Source organism: Symphodus melops, assembly GCF_947650265.1.
Source record: "Symphodus melops genome assembly, chromosome: 13".
Taxonomy (NCBI): domain Eukaryota; kingdom Metazoa; phylum Chordata; class Actinopteri; order Labriformes; family Labridae; genus Symphodus; species Symphodus melops.
The window spans coordinates 25,870,879-25,885,878 of NC_136703.1; the positions used below are offsets into that span (position 1 = coordinate 25,870,879).

The 15,000-nt window shown below is 51.0% G+C and overlaps 1 protein-coding gene across 1 annotated transcript in view; it reads right to left on the reverse strand.

Moving 5' to 3' along the window:
- The window catches only part of plxnb3 (plexin B3), a gene marked incomplete at its 3' end in the record, with an annotated part of 15,583 nt that extends 1,266 nt beyond the window's left edge, over positions 1–14,317 (reverse strand). Inside the window, exons 1-10 of the mRNA XM_079360098.1 lie at positions 13,901–14,317; positions 3,960–4,385; positions 3,082–3,814; positions 2,300–2,479; positions 1,783–1,911; positions 1,333–1,433; positions 1,117–1,249; positions 698–857; positions 513–621; positions 7–290 (exon numbers count right to left, since the gene is read on the reverse strand). Coding sequence (XP_079216224.1) covers positions 7–290; positions 513–621; positions 698–857; positions 1,117–1,249; positions 1,333–1,433; positions 1,783–1,911; positions 2,300–2,479; positions 3,082–3,814; positions 3,960–4,369 — 2,239 coding nt within the window. The 5' untranslated portion in view covers positions 4,370–4,385; positions 13,901–14,317. The remainder of the gene's footprint in view (positions 1–6; positions 291–512; positions 622–697; positions 858–1,116; positions 1,250–1,332; positions 1,434–1,782; positions 1,912–2,299; positions 2,480–3,081; positions 3,815–3,959; positions 4,386–13,900) is intronic.
- Positions 14,318–15,000: the final 683 nt, after the last annotated feature.

Sequence of the window (15,000 nt, forward strand, 5' to 3'; positions counted from 1 at the left end):
ACAGACAGACAGAGGGACAGACAGACAGACAGACAGAGGGACAGACAGAGGGACAGACAGACAGAGGGAAAGACAGAGGGACAGACAGACAGAGGGACAGACAGAGGGACAGACAGACAGAGGGACAGACAGAGGGACAGACAGACAGAGGGACAGACAGAGGGACAGACAGCTGTCTTACTCTCTGGTTGAGGATGATGTGTTGGTTGTAGCAGCTCTGGTTGTGAGTACAGATTTGATCCAGAGGACACCAGTTACATCTCCACACACTGCTGACACACGCCAGACACCTGTAACACACACACACACACACACACACACACACACACACACACACACACACACACACACACACACACACACACACACACACACACACACACACACACACACACACACACACACACACACACACACACACACACACACACACAGAGATTATTGGTTATCAGTGATCGATGATGTTGCTGTTTGTGATTATGGATTGCTGGTCACACTGCTGGGAGCCTTACTGGGAGGTCTGGTTGAGGCGGCTCACGGCTCCACAGTCGTAGAAGGTCATGTTTCCTGTGGTGATGGTCACATGACCGAACCTCAAAGAGACGGGCAGGATCATGTGATCTGCACGAGAAACAGGAAGTCAGGAAACCGGGTGTTTGATCGACGCCCTGAAGGACGCTCACTGTTCACTACTCACCACTTCCTGTTGACATTGGGGGGAGGAGCTCCGGAGCAGGTGATTGACAGGTAATGCTGGTCCCAATTACGATGGCCGGTTGCGGTGGGAGGAACCCAAACACACAGGACAGAGACTCCGCCTCCGTGAGGGCGGGGAGCTGGATGACCGACAGCGTTACCTAGGAGACGGAGACAGAAACAGGTAAACAACCTCTGACATCACTCAGCTCACCTGGAGCTCCTTCACTGCAGGTGACACCTGAAGTCACCTGCTGCAGAGCTCAGCTGAGCATGTTACCTCAATGAAGGACAAAGACATCTCGCCGTCATCAAACGACCATTACACCAGGTGTAACTGTATCCTGTAGTAACGCATAAACACCACCGGGGGGCAGCAGCTGCATCACAGACTGAATAAATCTCAGTGATCAACTCCACCTGAGTCTGCTCGTCTTTGCTTTGATTGGCGGGCTGCAGGCTCGTCACCGTCACGCACTGATTGGTTGGTTCAAAGCTCCAGAGCCAATGGTTGGGCTGCGCGTGACGTGGACACGCGTGTTTACGAGAACACCTGAAAACAAGGACACGTGTAAGAATGACAGCTGATGGAAGTCACAGTGTTTTACACAAAGGGAGGAAGTGACGATGGACTACCTGCCCTCCAGCACACACCAGCCACAGTACGGGTCTCTGAGAGACAGACAGGCTGCACAATCTGTCTGTCTCTCACAGGACGACACAGGAACCTTCGACAGCTGAGAGAGAGACAGGAGGCGCATCAGTTTGTTTACAGTGGAGACAGACAGAGAGACAGACAGAGAGACAGACAGACAGACAGAGAGACAGACAGACAGACAGAGAGACAGACAGACAGACAGAGAGACAGACAGACAGACAGACAGACAGAGAGACAGACAGACAGACAGACAGACAGACAGAGAGACAGACAGACAGACAGACAGACAGACAGACAGAGAGACAGACAGACAGACAGACAGACAGACAGACAGACAGACAGACAGAGAGACAGACAGACAGATAGACAGACAGACAGACAGACAGACAGACAGACAGACAGACAGACAGACAGGAAGTCTCTCTCACCCTGCTGTTGGTCAAAACATAAACGTGCTGCTGGCTCTCGTCCAATAGGAGATCAGCGCTGACACCGTTGCCGCTGTCCACCATGGTGCTGCCGTACAGATCACCCGACCAATCAGAATGCACCAACACCTGAAACACACAGTGACAGCTGGATAAGTTTAACCAGATGAACAAGTCAGAATGTTAACTTCATGTTGAACCTTGGATGTAAAAACCAACACATGGAGATCATGTGGTTTAGGGTCGATTTACTCAATCGGACCCAAACGGGCCCAGGAGTTCTGAGCACGGTGGGCTTTGACCCCGACAGAAAACGTTAAGACCAAGGAAACAAGGCGAAGAGATGGACACGTGAGAGAGAGCCAGACGAGGAGACACAGGACGGGTTGAGTCAGCTGACGGAGGTAACAGACGTCACAGATCAGAGACATTATCGCCCCCTGCTGGAGAGGAGCGACGGTGCGCGCACACAGTAAAACGCTGCAGCGGGAATATTCTGGGGGTTTGTTTAATTCACCTTGTGCAGTCGTCCCTCTCTGTCTCCCAGGAATGCAATGGTGTGACCCGCCTCTGTTGCCGTGGTGACGGCAGTTAGCTGGGTGGTTGAGCTAAATGTGGGCGTGGCAGGGAGTGGCACAGCGCTGGCGATGGGGTTGGGGGTATGTTCCCCTCCACAGGGGTACTCAGAGAGAGAGTCCTTAGACGGAGAGAGAGAGAGAGTTAGACAGGTTCATGCCGCTATCTAGTGTGTGTGTGTGTGTGTGTGTGTGTGTGTGTGTGTGTGTGTGTGTGTGTGTGTGTGTGTATGTTTATATGGGTCAGATCAGTTGCAGCATCTGTGTGTTTGAGTGACAGCTGTCAGATGAGAAATCCAGCTGCTGAGTATAATCCACCCACCCACCCACACCCACACACACACACACACACACACACACACACACACACACACACACACACACACACACACACACACACACACACACACACACACAGTATTAAGGTCAGCAGTTACTGTGGTATCATCAGATGTAAACTGTGATGTCATCAGATGTAAACTGTGATGTCATCAGATGTAAGCTGTGATGTCATCAGATGCCCCTCTTGGCTGCTGTCGGAGAGATCAGTGATCATAGATTGACTCTTAATCATTACTGATGATGTCATCACTGATGACTCCGTGTCCCTGTGAGGACTCTCCCCCAGTGCATGCTGGGAACAGGCTTGAGCAGCAGAGTTGTGTGTGTGTGTGTGTGTGTGTGTGTGTGTGTGTGTGTGTGTGTGTGTGTGTGTGTGTGTTACCTTGGGTAGCTTCAGACACTTGGACGACACGGCGTACTCGATGTACGCCTCTTCCTGTCCACTCTGTCCCTGTCCTCCGTTGGTGTAACAAACTTCCTGCGCTCTCCTCAGCATGGCGTCCAGCTCCGACATCCCATAAACACAGAGCGCTGAGCGACTCGTTGCTACAGGCGTGGATGCTTGACCGGCTGCCATGACAACAAACAGGGCAGGCTCACCCGAATGGTTTCCAAGCCACGCCCCCTGAGCAAGGTTGTAGCCTCCGCGGCACAGCAGCGGCACCTCCACGTACGAGTAGAAGCTGCGGTCGGAGGTGCAGAGGCGTGACGCGTAAGTCCGATATTCCTTCTTGTGCCACATGTCCCGCCGAGAAAACAGGAAGTACACGTGGTTGCCGTGGGAGACGGCCTTCACAAAGTGGTTGTTGTACTCAGAGTAGCTGCCCACGACCAGCTTCCCGAGCTCCTCCTCCTGAGAGAACGCTCGACGGGGCGGGACCACTGGGAAGAGACGCCGAGTTGTGATTGGTGGGATGTCCCCAGGACCTTTGCTGGTGTACCCTCGACCAACCAGCATCAAACGCAGGGCGCTCCCTGCCCCGCCGCCCTCCTGTTTGTTTTCTGTGGTTATCACCACGGCAACAGTAGAGACTCGGGGGTCGTTAGCAGCGACGTACTGCGTGTCGACAGGGTTCGAGGTCGTATAGATGAGCTGAGAGATGTTGGATAGACTCCTGCAGGAGAGATACGACATGCTAGTACAGGCTAACAGGATGCTAACATAATGCTAACCTGATGCTAACATATGGCGAGTCTCATCCTTACAACATGCTAGCGTAAGGCTTATCTCTGACATCATCATTGATTGCAGGGTGTTACCTCTTGTCGCAGATTCCCTGATAGAGCGAACCACAAACGATCAGACTTCCAGGCTCCGCCCCCTGCCCCACCTCCATCAGTAGCAGCTTGTTGTGGTTGTGAGTGGGCGTGGCCGAGGGGCAGTCCTGGGGGACGATCGGGGGAAGGCAGTCAGGGGAATCCAGGTGAGGCCCGGTCCTTACGTGTGACATCACTTCCAGGTCAGAGGTGAGCTGATAAAGGTGGTCGACCCCGCCCACATACAGAAGCCCCGCCCTCGAGTCCAGCACCAAGTGAGAGAGGGGAGCACCCTGGAGCTTCAGGCTCCTCATAGGGGGGTCGGAGGTCCTCGTGTATTCAGCGGGGAGGGAGGGAGGCGGGAGGAGGAAGAGGAGGAGGAGGAGTGACGGAGGGATGGAGGAGGCCAACATGGCAGCTCCCCTTTACCTGTGACAGGTGAGTCAGAGAGAGAGAGAGAGAGAGAGAGAGAGAGAGAGATCATCAGATGCTGATGGAGCTCAGTTCTGTCTGTGAGGCCACAAAGAAAAACAAAGCTTCCTCCCTCAATGAAGCAAGAAATGGCGACTCAAAGAAGAAAAAAAAAACTGCACTCCCATTATCGTCATGGTAACGGCTCCAGGCCATCCCCTTCAAAAATAACCCTCATTATATTCCCAATAGTGATGTCAAAGTCATATTTACACACTTTATTTACAGATCATTTGTTTTTGAAGACAAACAGAGGTGGAGTCGTTTTGTTTGAGTGTCTCGTCTTGTGATAAAAACCGCGGCGCAGTTTCCGCCAACTCGCACTTTTTTTTAAGGCGCTCCCCTCACAATATGAAAGTTGTCCTGTGAAGTGTGGTAAACAACAATATGAGTGTGTGTACTGACTTTGTGTCTTATTCGGAGTCATGTTTGTTAGATACAGCCAGAACACTCGTGCACGAGGGAGTGTGGCGTGCTCGGTGCACGCCGGGCATGCTCTGTCTTTTTGAATCTTAACACGGGATTAGAGAGCGCAAAAAGTCGTGTCGTCCTTTTGTGGATCAGACCCAAAGTTTAGTTTAAAGACCCTCAGAAGGGGCGCTGGATCGTGCACCACATGCACAGAGGCTACAGGATATATAAAAAACATAAAGAGGAATCAGAACGAGGAGAGTTCCTAAATTAAAACCATCAAAGATTAGCAGAAGTGTGATTCAGTGATCTGTGCAGTGTTTTATTATACCTGTGTGATTGAAATCCTCTGAACAGAGAGAAGCTGGACTGTGTTTAACCCCTGGACTGTGACAGTTTGAGATTACAGTCTGGGGACGTCATGGTTCATGTGACACACCTGAGCAGGTGCAGCTTTTCTGTACCGGCCCTTTTCTCTCCGGCTCCCCTCTGAAGTTATTCATGAAATATTTTCTGCTTCACACTTTTTCATCTGACGGTCAAACTGTAGTCGCCTGTAGTAACATCACCATGGCAACACAACCGTTTCCACAGCAACGCAGTGAAAGGCTCAAACCTCGGGTGGGTTTCCTTGACGGTTGGAGACGGACTCAGTTTATTCTTCCAGCTCTGCAGAGGATACACCCTGTGCAGGACTCGACAGCGCCCTCTTCAGGACAGAATACTAACTCCCCCTGCAGCGCCCCCCTCAGGACAGACTGTGCACGCTCCCTCTGCAGCGCCCCCCTCAGGACAGACCGTGCACGCTCCCCCTGCAGCGCCTCCCTCAGGACAGACCGTGTATGCTCCCCCTGCAGCGCCTCCCTCAGGACAGACCGTGCACGCTCCCCCTGCAGCGCCCCCCTCAGGACAGACCGTGCACGCTCCCTCTGCAGCGCCCCCCTCAGGACAGACCGTGCACGCTCCCTCTGCAGCGCCCCCCTCAGGACAGACCGTGCACGCTCCCTCTGCAGCGCCCCCCTCAGGACAGACCGTGCACGCTCCCTCTGCAGCGCCCCCCTCAGGACAGACCGTGCAAGCTCCCTCTGCAGCGCCCCCCTCAGGACAGACCGTACACGCTCCCTCTGCAGCGCCCCCCTCAGGACAGACCGTGCACGCTCCCTCTGCAGCGCCCCCCTCAGGACAGACCGTGCATGCTCCCCCTGCAGCGCCCCCCTCAGGACAGACTGTACATATTCGTCTCACTGTATATAATAGTAATATTGTCACGTAGCGTCATTTTACATGTTGTAATAAACATTCAGCCTGCAGGGGGCGCTCACACCACCTCCACCACATTAACAACACACTCATGATCCTCTCAAACAAAACACCATTCATCACTCTCTCTCTCCTGTTTGACTCAGGCCAGCTCGGCCCTCCCTCCCTACCTCCCTCCTGCTGCGTGTTAGTTCAGACTGGAACTCTGTTTAACATGCCCCAGTGCATGCTGGGATACACCCAGAGAGGCCTCAGGACACACACACACACACACACACGCGCGCTTCAACATTTCCATGGTAATACTGAACATCCTCACACTGGCTGTGTGTCTGTATGATAATAACTTCCTCCTTCAGCATGGAGGGGGGGTTCATATATAATTCATAGAGCTGAAGAGAGGACGAGAGACAGATAGAGAGAGAGAGAGAGAGAGAGAGAGCGAGAGAGAGAGGGAGAGAGAGAGAGAGAGAGAGAGAGGAAGAGGGAGGGAGAGATAGTTGCAGGCTGTCAGGAAGCAAAATGAGAGTTTAAAGTTGAAGAAAGAGAGAGAGGTTATGAGAAGGACAGAAGAAGGAAGAGCGAGGATAACAGAAGGAGAGAGAGAAAGGGAGGGGGGAAAGTGGGGTATAAATGAGGGAGGGGGGGTATATAGAGAGCTGAAGGCGACGGAGCGTTAAAGTTAAAAATGAGGGAAAAGACTCAGAGGGAGAATACATTTAGGTTTGATCTGCTGAATTCAAACAGTCTGTCAGTCTGTCAGTCTGTCTGGATGTCTGTCTGACTCTGTGTACTTTCTTTGTTTTTTAAGAATCAAAGGCTGAAATTATCTGCAGTTCCTCCAGTGACCACTGGGGGCCGTCTCCTGCAGTGAGTCAATCCCTAAAGAGCCCCATGTTTCAACACCAAACTTTACAGCAGTAATAAAAAAAGTTTGTGTCTCTCGAGCTCTTCCCTCTCTTCATGAGAGCTTTGTTTTTATACAACTCACCTGTTTACATTTTATTCAGGCTAAAAGGGGATGTAGAATTAGGGGGCGTGGCCTCTTTGAGTGACAGCTGGGAGCGGCTAGCTGTCACCTCAGCTAATTCAGTGACCTCTGGGCCGTGTTCGTTCCTGTAAATATCAGACTATTTATCTGTCTCTCTGTGAGCTTTACTGGACTATTGGAGTTTATTACTGTAAACACCTGTGAACACCTGTAAACACCTGTAAACACCTGTGAACACCTGTGAACACCTGTGAACACCTGTGAACACCTGTGAACACACATCTAGATGACGAATCAGGAGTGAGGGTGTGAAGTTTCATTTAAAGCTGCAGCTTCACACCTGGACATCTCCACATCATCAGGACCGTCACACCTGCAGCTCTCTGCTCTCTGATTGGCTGCCAGGTGAACAGTTTAAAATCAGGTGTGTATGAACCTGAAGGTATCCATGGCAACAGCAGTGATGCAGCAGGTGTGAAACAGTCAGCAGTTTACTTTGTTAAAGGAGCAGTTTGTACTTCACACACACACACGCACACGCACACACACACACACACACACACACACACACACACCCCTCGTATGTAAATCAGGGACAGGCTGCTTTCAACACGTTGAGGTGATGATTACAGGCTGCCTCACCTCCGGCGTACACGCACACACACACACGCACGCACACACACACACACCTCCCCCCACATTATCTCTGTGGTTTGCTGCTGACTCTCACACTCTCACTCTTCAAAGAGACGACAGCATCCGACACACGTGTGTGTGTGTGTGTGTGTGTGTGTGTGTCTCAGTATGAGACCCCTAAAATCTGTTGTTCTTTTTTTGTTCTTTGTCATTTTCATCCTCTGATTCCCCACAGGAAGTCAATTTGTCGCCATGGTGACACAGCTTGTTGCCGCAGGGTCACCACGAGCTGTTTAAACACAAACACCCCATCTGTAATTGTTCATAGCGTTACCATGGAGACAGAGGGGCGGGGCTGCAGCGGGGTCACACGAGGACACAGAAGAGGTAGAAGTTCAACTGTTTGTTCTGATTGGTGGACAGGATGTGATGTCACATCAAAAGGAGGAAAGTTACCAACACGACTAGGATCAGGACCAGGTCCCAGTCTGAGGACCTGTTAGCTAGGATCAGGACCAGGTCCCAGTCTGAGGACCTGTTAGCTAGGATCAGGACCAGGTCCCAGTCTGAGGACCTGTTAGCTAGGATCAGGACCAGGAACAGGTCCCAGTCTGATGACCTGTTAGCTAGGATCAGGACCAGGTCCCAGTCTGAGGACCTGTTAGCTAGAATCACTGCCAGGTCCCAGTCTGAAGACCTGTTAGCTAGGATCAGTACCAGGTCCCAGTCTGAAGACCTGTTAGCTAGGATCAGGACCAGGTCCCAGTCTGATGACCTGTTAGCTAGGATCAGGACCAGGTCCCAGTCTGAAGACCTGTTAGCTAGGATCAGGACCAGGTCCCAGTCTGAAGACCTGTTAGCTAGGATCAGGACCAGGTCCCAGTCTGAAGACCTGTTAGCTAGGACCAGGACCAGGTCCCAGTCTGAGGACCTGTTAGCTAGGACCAGGACCAGGTCGTTCAGTTTAAACATTCAGGGATCAGGAATAACTTCCAAGAAATAGCCAGACCCCACAATCCTCAGATTATCGGCCTGTCCCTTTGTGACACACACAGCAGCGTGTGTGTGTGTGTGTGTGTGTGTGTGTGTGTGTGTGTGTGTGTGTGTGTGTTAATCTGCAGGAGAGTGTGTCACTTTGTTTCTGTGATTGTGATCTGAGCTGAATGGATTTAAGTCCTCTTTTCTCTCAGAGTTTAAACCGAGCCGACACACAAACATAAAGACGTTTGTTGTATGGATGACGTGCGGCTGCTATTCCCGTCTCTGATTCTTAATCTGGATTAAACCGGTTTGTGATGTAAACAGAGTGACAGCTGATCAGATCAAAAGAAGAAGAATCACAGAATTCTCACTTTAATCCTCAACACAAGATGTGAACAATACAGGAAAAACAGCCGATCACAGAGCAGATTAATCTGCAGGAGGAAACAGAACCAGTGTCCTCGTACACACACTGACCTGGAACTCTTAAAGGGACGGTACGCCATTTTACTGATTCACTAACAGAGTTTACAGAACAATAGAGTCGAGTTTGAACTGGACTGAACCAGTTTATCCACAACCGAGTCCCTCCACAACCAAGTCCGTCCACAACCAAGTCCGTCCACAACCAAGTCCGTCCACAACCAAGTCCGTCCACAACCGAGTCCCTCCACAACCGAGTCCCTCCCCAACCAAGTCCCTCCACAACCAAGTCCGTCCACAACCAAGTCCTTCCAGAACCAAGTCCGTCCACAACCAAGTCCGTCCACAACAGAGTCTGTCCACAACCAAGTCCGTCCACAACCAAGTCTGTCCACAACCAAGTCCTTCCAGAACCAAGTCCTTCCACAACCAAGTCTGTCCATAACCAAGTCTGTCCACAACCAAGTCCTTCCAGAACCAAGTCCCTCCAGAACAAGTCCTTCCACAACCAAGTCCTTCCAGAACCAAGTCTGTCCACAACCAAGTCCTTCCAGAACCAAGCCCTTCCAGAACCAAGTCCGTCCACAACCAAGTCCGTCCACAACCAAGTCCTTCCAGAACCAAGTCTGTCCACAACCAAGTCCTTCCAGAACCAAGTCTGTCCATAACCAAGTCCTTCCAGGTCTGAAAACATAGTCTGCTTATTTAGTGATTCGAGTGGCAGCAGTTGTTTGGCAGGACTTTGAGTCCAAGGCAACCAGAGAGTGAATCGGATCACAACCAAGTCCGTCCACAACCAAGTCTGTCCACAACCGAGTCACCAGGTCTGAACACGTGTGATTAGCGTGTTCAGATCTGAAAGGTGTGATGTCATTCTGAGGTCCTTTCATACAGTGTGAGTATTTTTCTGCTTCGTCCTCTGATCTGAACTAAAACTCTACAAACTGAATACTGATCACTGAACTATTAAATATTAATGACTACAAGACTTTGATACTTAAACACACACACACACACACACACACACACACACACACACACACACACACACAGAGTGATGGAATTTGCATTGATATCATTAACGGCCATCACCTTAACAGGATCACACATCCCCCAACGCACCTACACACACACACACACACACCTACACACACACACACACACACACACACCTGCCTGAGAGACAGACAGAGTGAGTGTGAATACATTATCTCGTTAGCTGCCTCTCCAGTTAGCAGCATTAACAGTCGCTGTGTCTGAATGTACAGTGAAGTGGAGCTGCAGTTATTTCTCATTAGTCCCAAAGACTAAGACACGCACGCACGCACGCACGCACGCACGCACGCACGCACGCACGCACGCACGCACGCACGCACGCACGCACGCACGCACACACACACACACACACACACACACACACACACACACACACACACACACACACACACACACACACACACACACACACACACACACACACACACACACACACACACACACCATAACTTTAACAATTTAGTTCATAAACTGATGAGCGATACAACCAATCACAGAACAGCTGCACACTGACCCCCCTCCCCCCAGCCTGAGGGACACACCTGGTCCTGCACCAGGTCCACAGGGACACGCCCCCTTAGGTCACAGTCTTACCCCCCGGGTCATTAACTCCTCCTGGACCTGATCCAGGACCAGGTGTGTCCCTCAGGCCAAAACATTGATGACCGATCAAATCAAACATTTATATCAGTCTGCAGCTCTCACAGGATCTAACAGGGTCTCACAGGGACCAAGATCAGGACCAGACTGGACCTGGACCCGGATCAAAGCTCTGAATTGATTCTGTTTTAATTTGAATAATGATTTATTCTTCAAACTGTTGAGTCTCATTTGAAGGTTTTTGTCTTTGAAACAGATCACACTTGTAATCTGTTGGGGTTCTGACTCCGTCGTCATGACAACAAACACAAAGAAAACAGCTGGATGAGGACGAGAAAACACCCGTCAAACAGGAAGTCAACCACCCAAAAAAAATAAAAAAATAAAAGAATTTCAAAAAATAAAAAACGCCGTCGCCAGGAACCAGGCGTGAAGACGAGACGAAGACGACACGATGAAGACGTCTTAAAAAAAAAAACCAAAGAAGAAGAAGAAGAAGAAATGAATGTCTCTGCGGCAGGGTGGAGACGAGGAGGAGGAGGGGGGTGTGTGTGGGGGGGGTGGGGGGGTCCTCTTGTATTAAAACAGATCTAGCTCGTGTGTGTGTGTGTGTGTGTGTGTGTGTGTGTGTGTGTGTGTGTGTGTGTGTGTGTGTGTGTGTGTGTGTGTTCTGAGCAGTTTAACAGGCGTGAACGAACCTCAAAGTGTTTATGAGCTGAATTTTACAGATTAAAACAAGACTTTGAAGGGGGGGTAATAACAGAGGGGGAGGGATGTAATAACAGAGGGATGGGGTGGTAGGGGAGCTGTAACAGAGGAGGAGGGGGGGAGCGGGGGGGGACGGGGGGGGGGTTATGAAGTTGATTCAGCAGACTGTCTGACAGCAGAAAGAGAAACAGGGAGGATCCTCTCCTCCGGTCTGAAGCCGTTTTCACACAAACACTCAGACGGACTGACCCTGAAATCCTCCTGATCCTCCTCTTTGTTCACACATGAACCTCACAGCGGGACACAATCCCTGTCGGACTGCAGGGGGGGGGGGGGGGGGGGGGGGGGGGGGGGGGGGGGCATGACGTAAAACCTTTGCAAGTAGTGACCAAAGTCCAACCATGATGAGAATATTTGCCTTCAGATCAATGCTCGTGTTCGTAACGTGCACCGAGATCGTAACGGTCGCGTGCGAAGCATCGTCGTCCTTCCTGCTCGCTAACGGGGAAGTCTTCAGATGATTTCCCGCCCTGGTCTGACGTCACCAGAAGGTCAACACGGGGACTCTAACGTAAAAAAAACTTCACTCGTTTAAACTTCATTAAAAGTGTTCAAATGTTTCATTGAATCTTTTTGTCATTTATTCCCTCTGGTCCTGGTCTCCTGAAACAGTTTAGATCTGGATCTGATGGGACACAGAGATCCAGTCCATAAGACCGGCTCAGACCGACGGGACAGGAAGTGGCCTGGTCTGATCTGGACTGAATCTAAAAGCAGCACGAGGATTTCTGGGCGCTGGACGTGTGTTCCTGCAGGGGGCGCTGGAGTCCCCCATGTGTCCCTGCAGGGGGCGCTGGAGTCCCCCGTGTGTTCCTGCAGGGGGCGCTGGAGTCCCCCGTGTGTTCCTGCAGGGGGCGCTGGAGTCCCATGGATGGCGGTCTCCGTGCTGGAAATGCTGTCTCAGGCTAACTCTGAGTCAAGCTAACGACAGGCTGAGAGCTGAGGCGGGTTTTAAGCCTCCTGACAAACCGTTACACGGCGCCCACCTGTCAATCAGCTCAGCTACACGCCTTATTGTGAATAACTCTGATCCTTCATCCAATCAAAACTGCTGAGTCATCAAAACATTCCCCCCGTACAGTGTGTGTGGATGGAGACATGAGCTAATCACACCTATTTGGTTTTTTGAAGCAGGCTGTAAACATGTTCATGTCTGCTGTAAAAACAGGCTGTTTGAATGGGTGTGTATGTGACTTCCTGTGCTGCTGCAGCCAGCCTCTAGTGGACACTCCAGGTACTGCAGCCAGCCTCTAGTGGACACTCCAGGTACTGCAGCCAGCCTCTAGTGGACACTCCAGGTACTGCAGCCAGCCTCTAGTGGACACTCCAGGTACTGCAGCCAGACTCTAGTGGACACTCCAGGAACTGCAGCCAGCCTCTAGTGGACACTCCAGGAACTGCAGCCAGCCTCTAGTGGACACTCCAGGAACTGCAGCCAGCCTCTAGTGGACACTCCAGGAACTGCAGGATGTGACACTGGATGTTGAGTCCAACGAATAAATCCCGACATTGTTCATGTTTTTGAGCGTGAAGGAGTTCGCCTTTCGTTTTTGTCAATTAAAAACAATAAATGAGACGATATGTGAGATTTCTATTCTCGTCGCCGTGGTAACAAACCGACATCGAAATCAAAGTGACTACTTTCAATTTTCAAAATCAACAACGTAATAAAAGCATCTTTCTCGTTTCTGGATTGTTCTTCAGTAAAGTTTGACACTTTGGTTTTTCTGTTCTGTTGTCTGTTACACGACCGCGGCGTCCCCCCCTCCTCCGGGCCCTCGTGGTCAGCTCCACTTTATGACGCCCCAGGTCACAGATGAAGTGTGAGTTTGTGGTTGTGGAGGATCAGGCGGGTCTCAGGTTCGATTCCTGCTCCAGCAGTGCTGCTCTTTAACCCTTCGTGTTTCTGACACTGAGTGTCGTTATCAGGACGCCACCAGAAGATCAACACGGACTCTAACATGAAACAAAGTGCGAGAACAACTTGGTCCTGACCCTCCTCCCTACAGTTGTTACAGTCCTTCAAAATCCAGCACACTCTAACAAACACACACACACTCTCTCTCTAACACACACACTTCATGTTTAGCAGCGAGGCGTTCGTGTGCTGCAGGAAACTGAAGCGTCTCTGTGAGGGAACTTATCCTCAGAGAGCGACAGAGTCACAGTCTGTGTCTCTCTACCACTGATCTGATTCCCGCTCCGCTAATTGAATCAAAGCACAATTAACGAGAGTCAGCTGTCAATCAACGCTGATCAGAGAGAGAAGAGAGAGAGAGAGAGAGAGAGAGAGAGAGAGACACCATGCAGCAGAGAGAGAGTGAGAGAGAGAGAGAGAGACACTTACTTCAAGCTGAATCAGTCCGTCTTTCTTTCATTCCTCCAAAAACAGAAGCTGCACAACGGGCAAGAAAGAGAGAGAGAGAGGGACGAACGACAGCTAGAGACAGATGGAAAAAAGAGAGCCACAGAGAGAGAGAGGAGGGTGACAGGAGAGAGAGGGAGGGTGAGCGAGCAAGCGAGCGAGCAGCCGGCTGGATGGCTGTAATCCCATTATTGTGAACGACACATTGTTCTGAGAGAGAGAGGGCGAGAGACATTCACTCACACTGAGAGAGAGAGAGGGAGGGGAGAGAGAGGTAGTCAGAGAGAGAGAGTCCCAGTGGGGATAGAAGGGGGGGGCGGGGCTCAGCTGAAAACACAGAGGTGTGGGCGTGTCCCGTGGGGGCGTGGCCAGACTCATTAATATTTAATCAGTGTTAGGGGCGGGGCGGGCGAGAGAGAGAGAGAGAGAGGAGAGAGAGAGAGAGAGATGAGAGAGAGAGAGAGAGAGAGAGAGAGAGAGAGAGAGTGCATTAACACACTGGTCCAAAACTTCACACCCAGACTCAGATTCTCTGAGATCGGGTTGCGACTAAGTTGAGATTGTTTCAAGTCTTCGTCCTGCCCTCAAGCGTTGCCATAGAAACGGAAGATTTAGAAACAAGAGGAATGATAAATCAATGACGTGATGTTTCCTCTGCAGTGATCGACGCACAAACATCCGAGGTGCTTCGGGGTTTCAGGACCCCCCAGGACCACCCCCCCCTCAAGACCTGTCACTGGCTCTGTCACAAAACCAGACCGGATCAGAACGCCAAAGTGATGCCGGATGACCTCAGAGACTCTAAACGACGACTCTCCCATCATCGTCCTCCAGGTGAAGAACTGACACTCCACTCACCTGCCTACACATCAACCTGTGTGTGTGTGTGTGTGTGTTTGATTCCCCTCCATCAGCTGCTGTGGGTGGTTCATTAATCCCACTGTGAGCCCCAGTGCATCATGGGAAGCAGCTGCAGAGGAGTGTGTTTTTTTTGTTTTTTGTTCCAAACATTTCTTCTTCTTCTTCTGTCGAGCATGAAACCTAAACTCTGAGGCGTCAGCCGGTCCGTCCAATCAGATCTC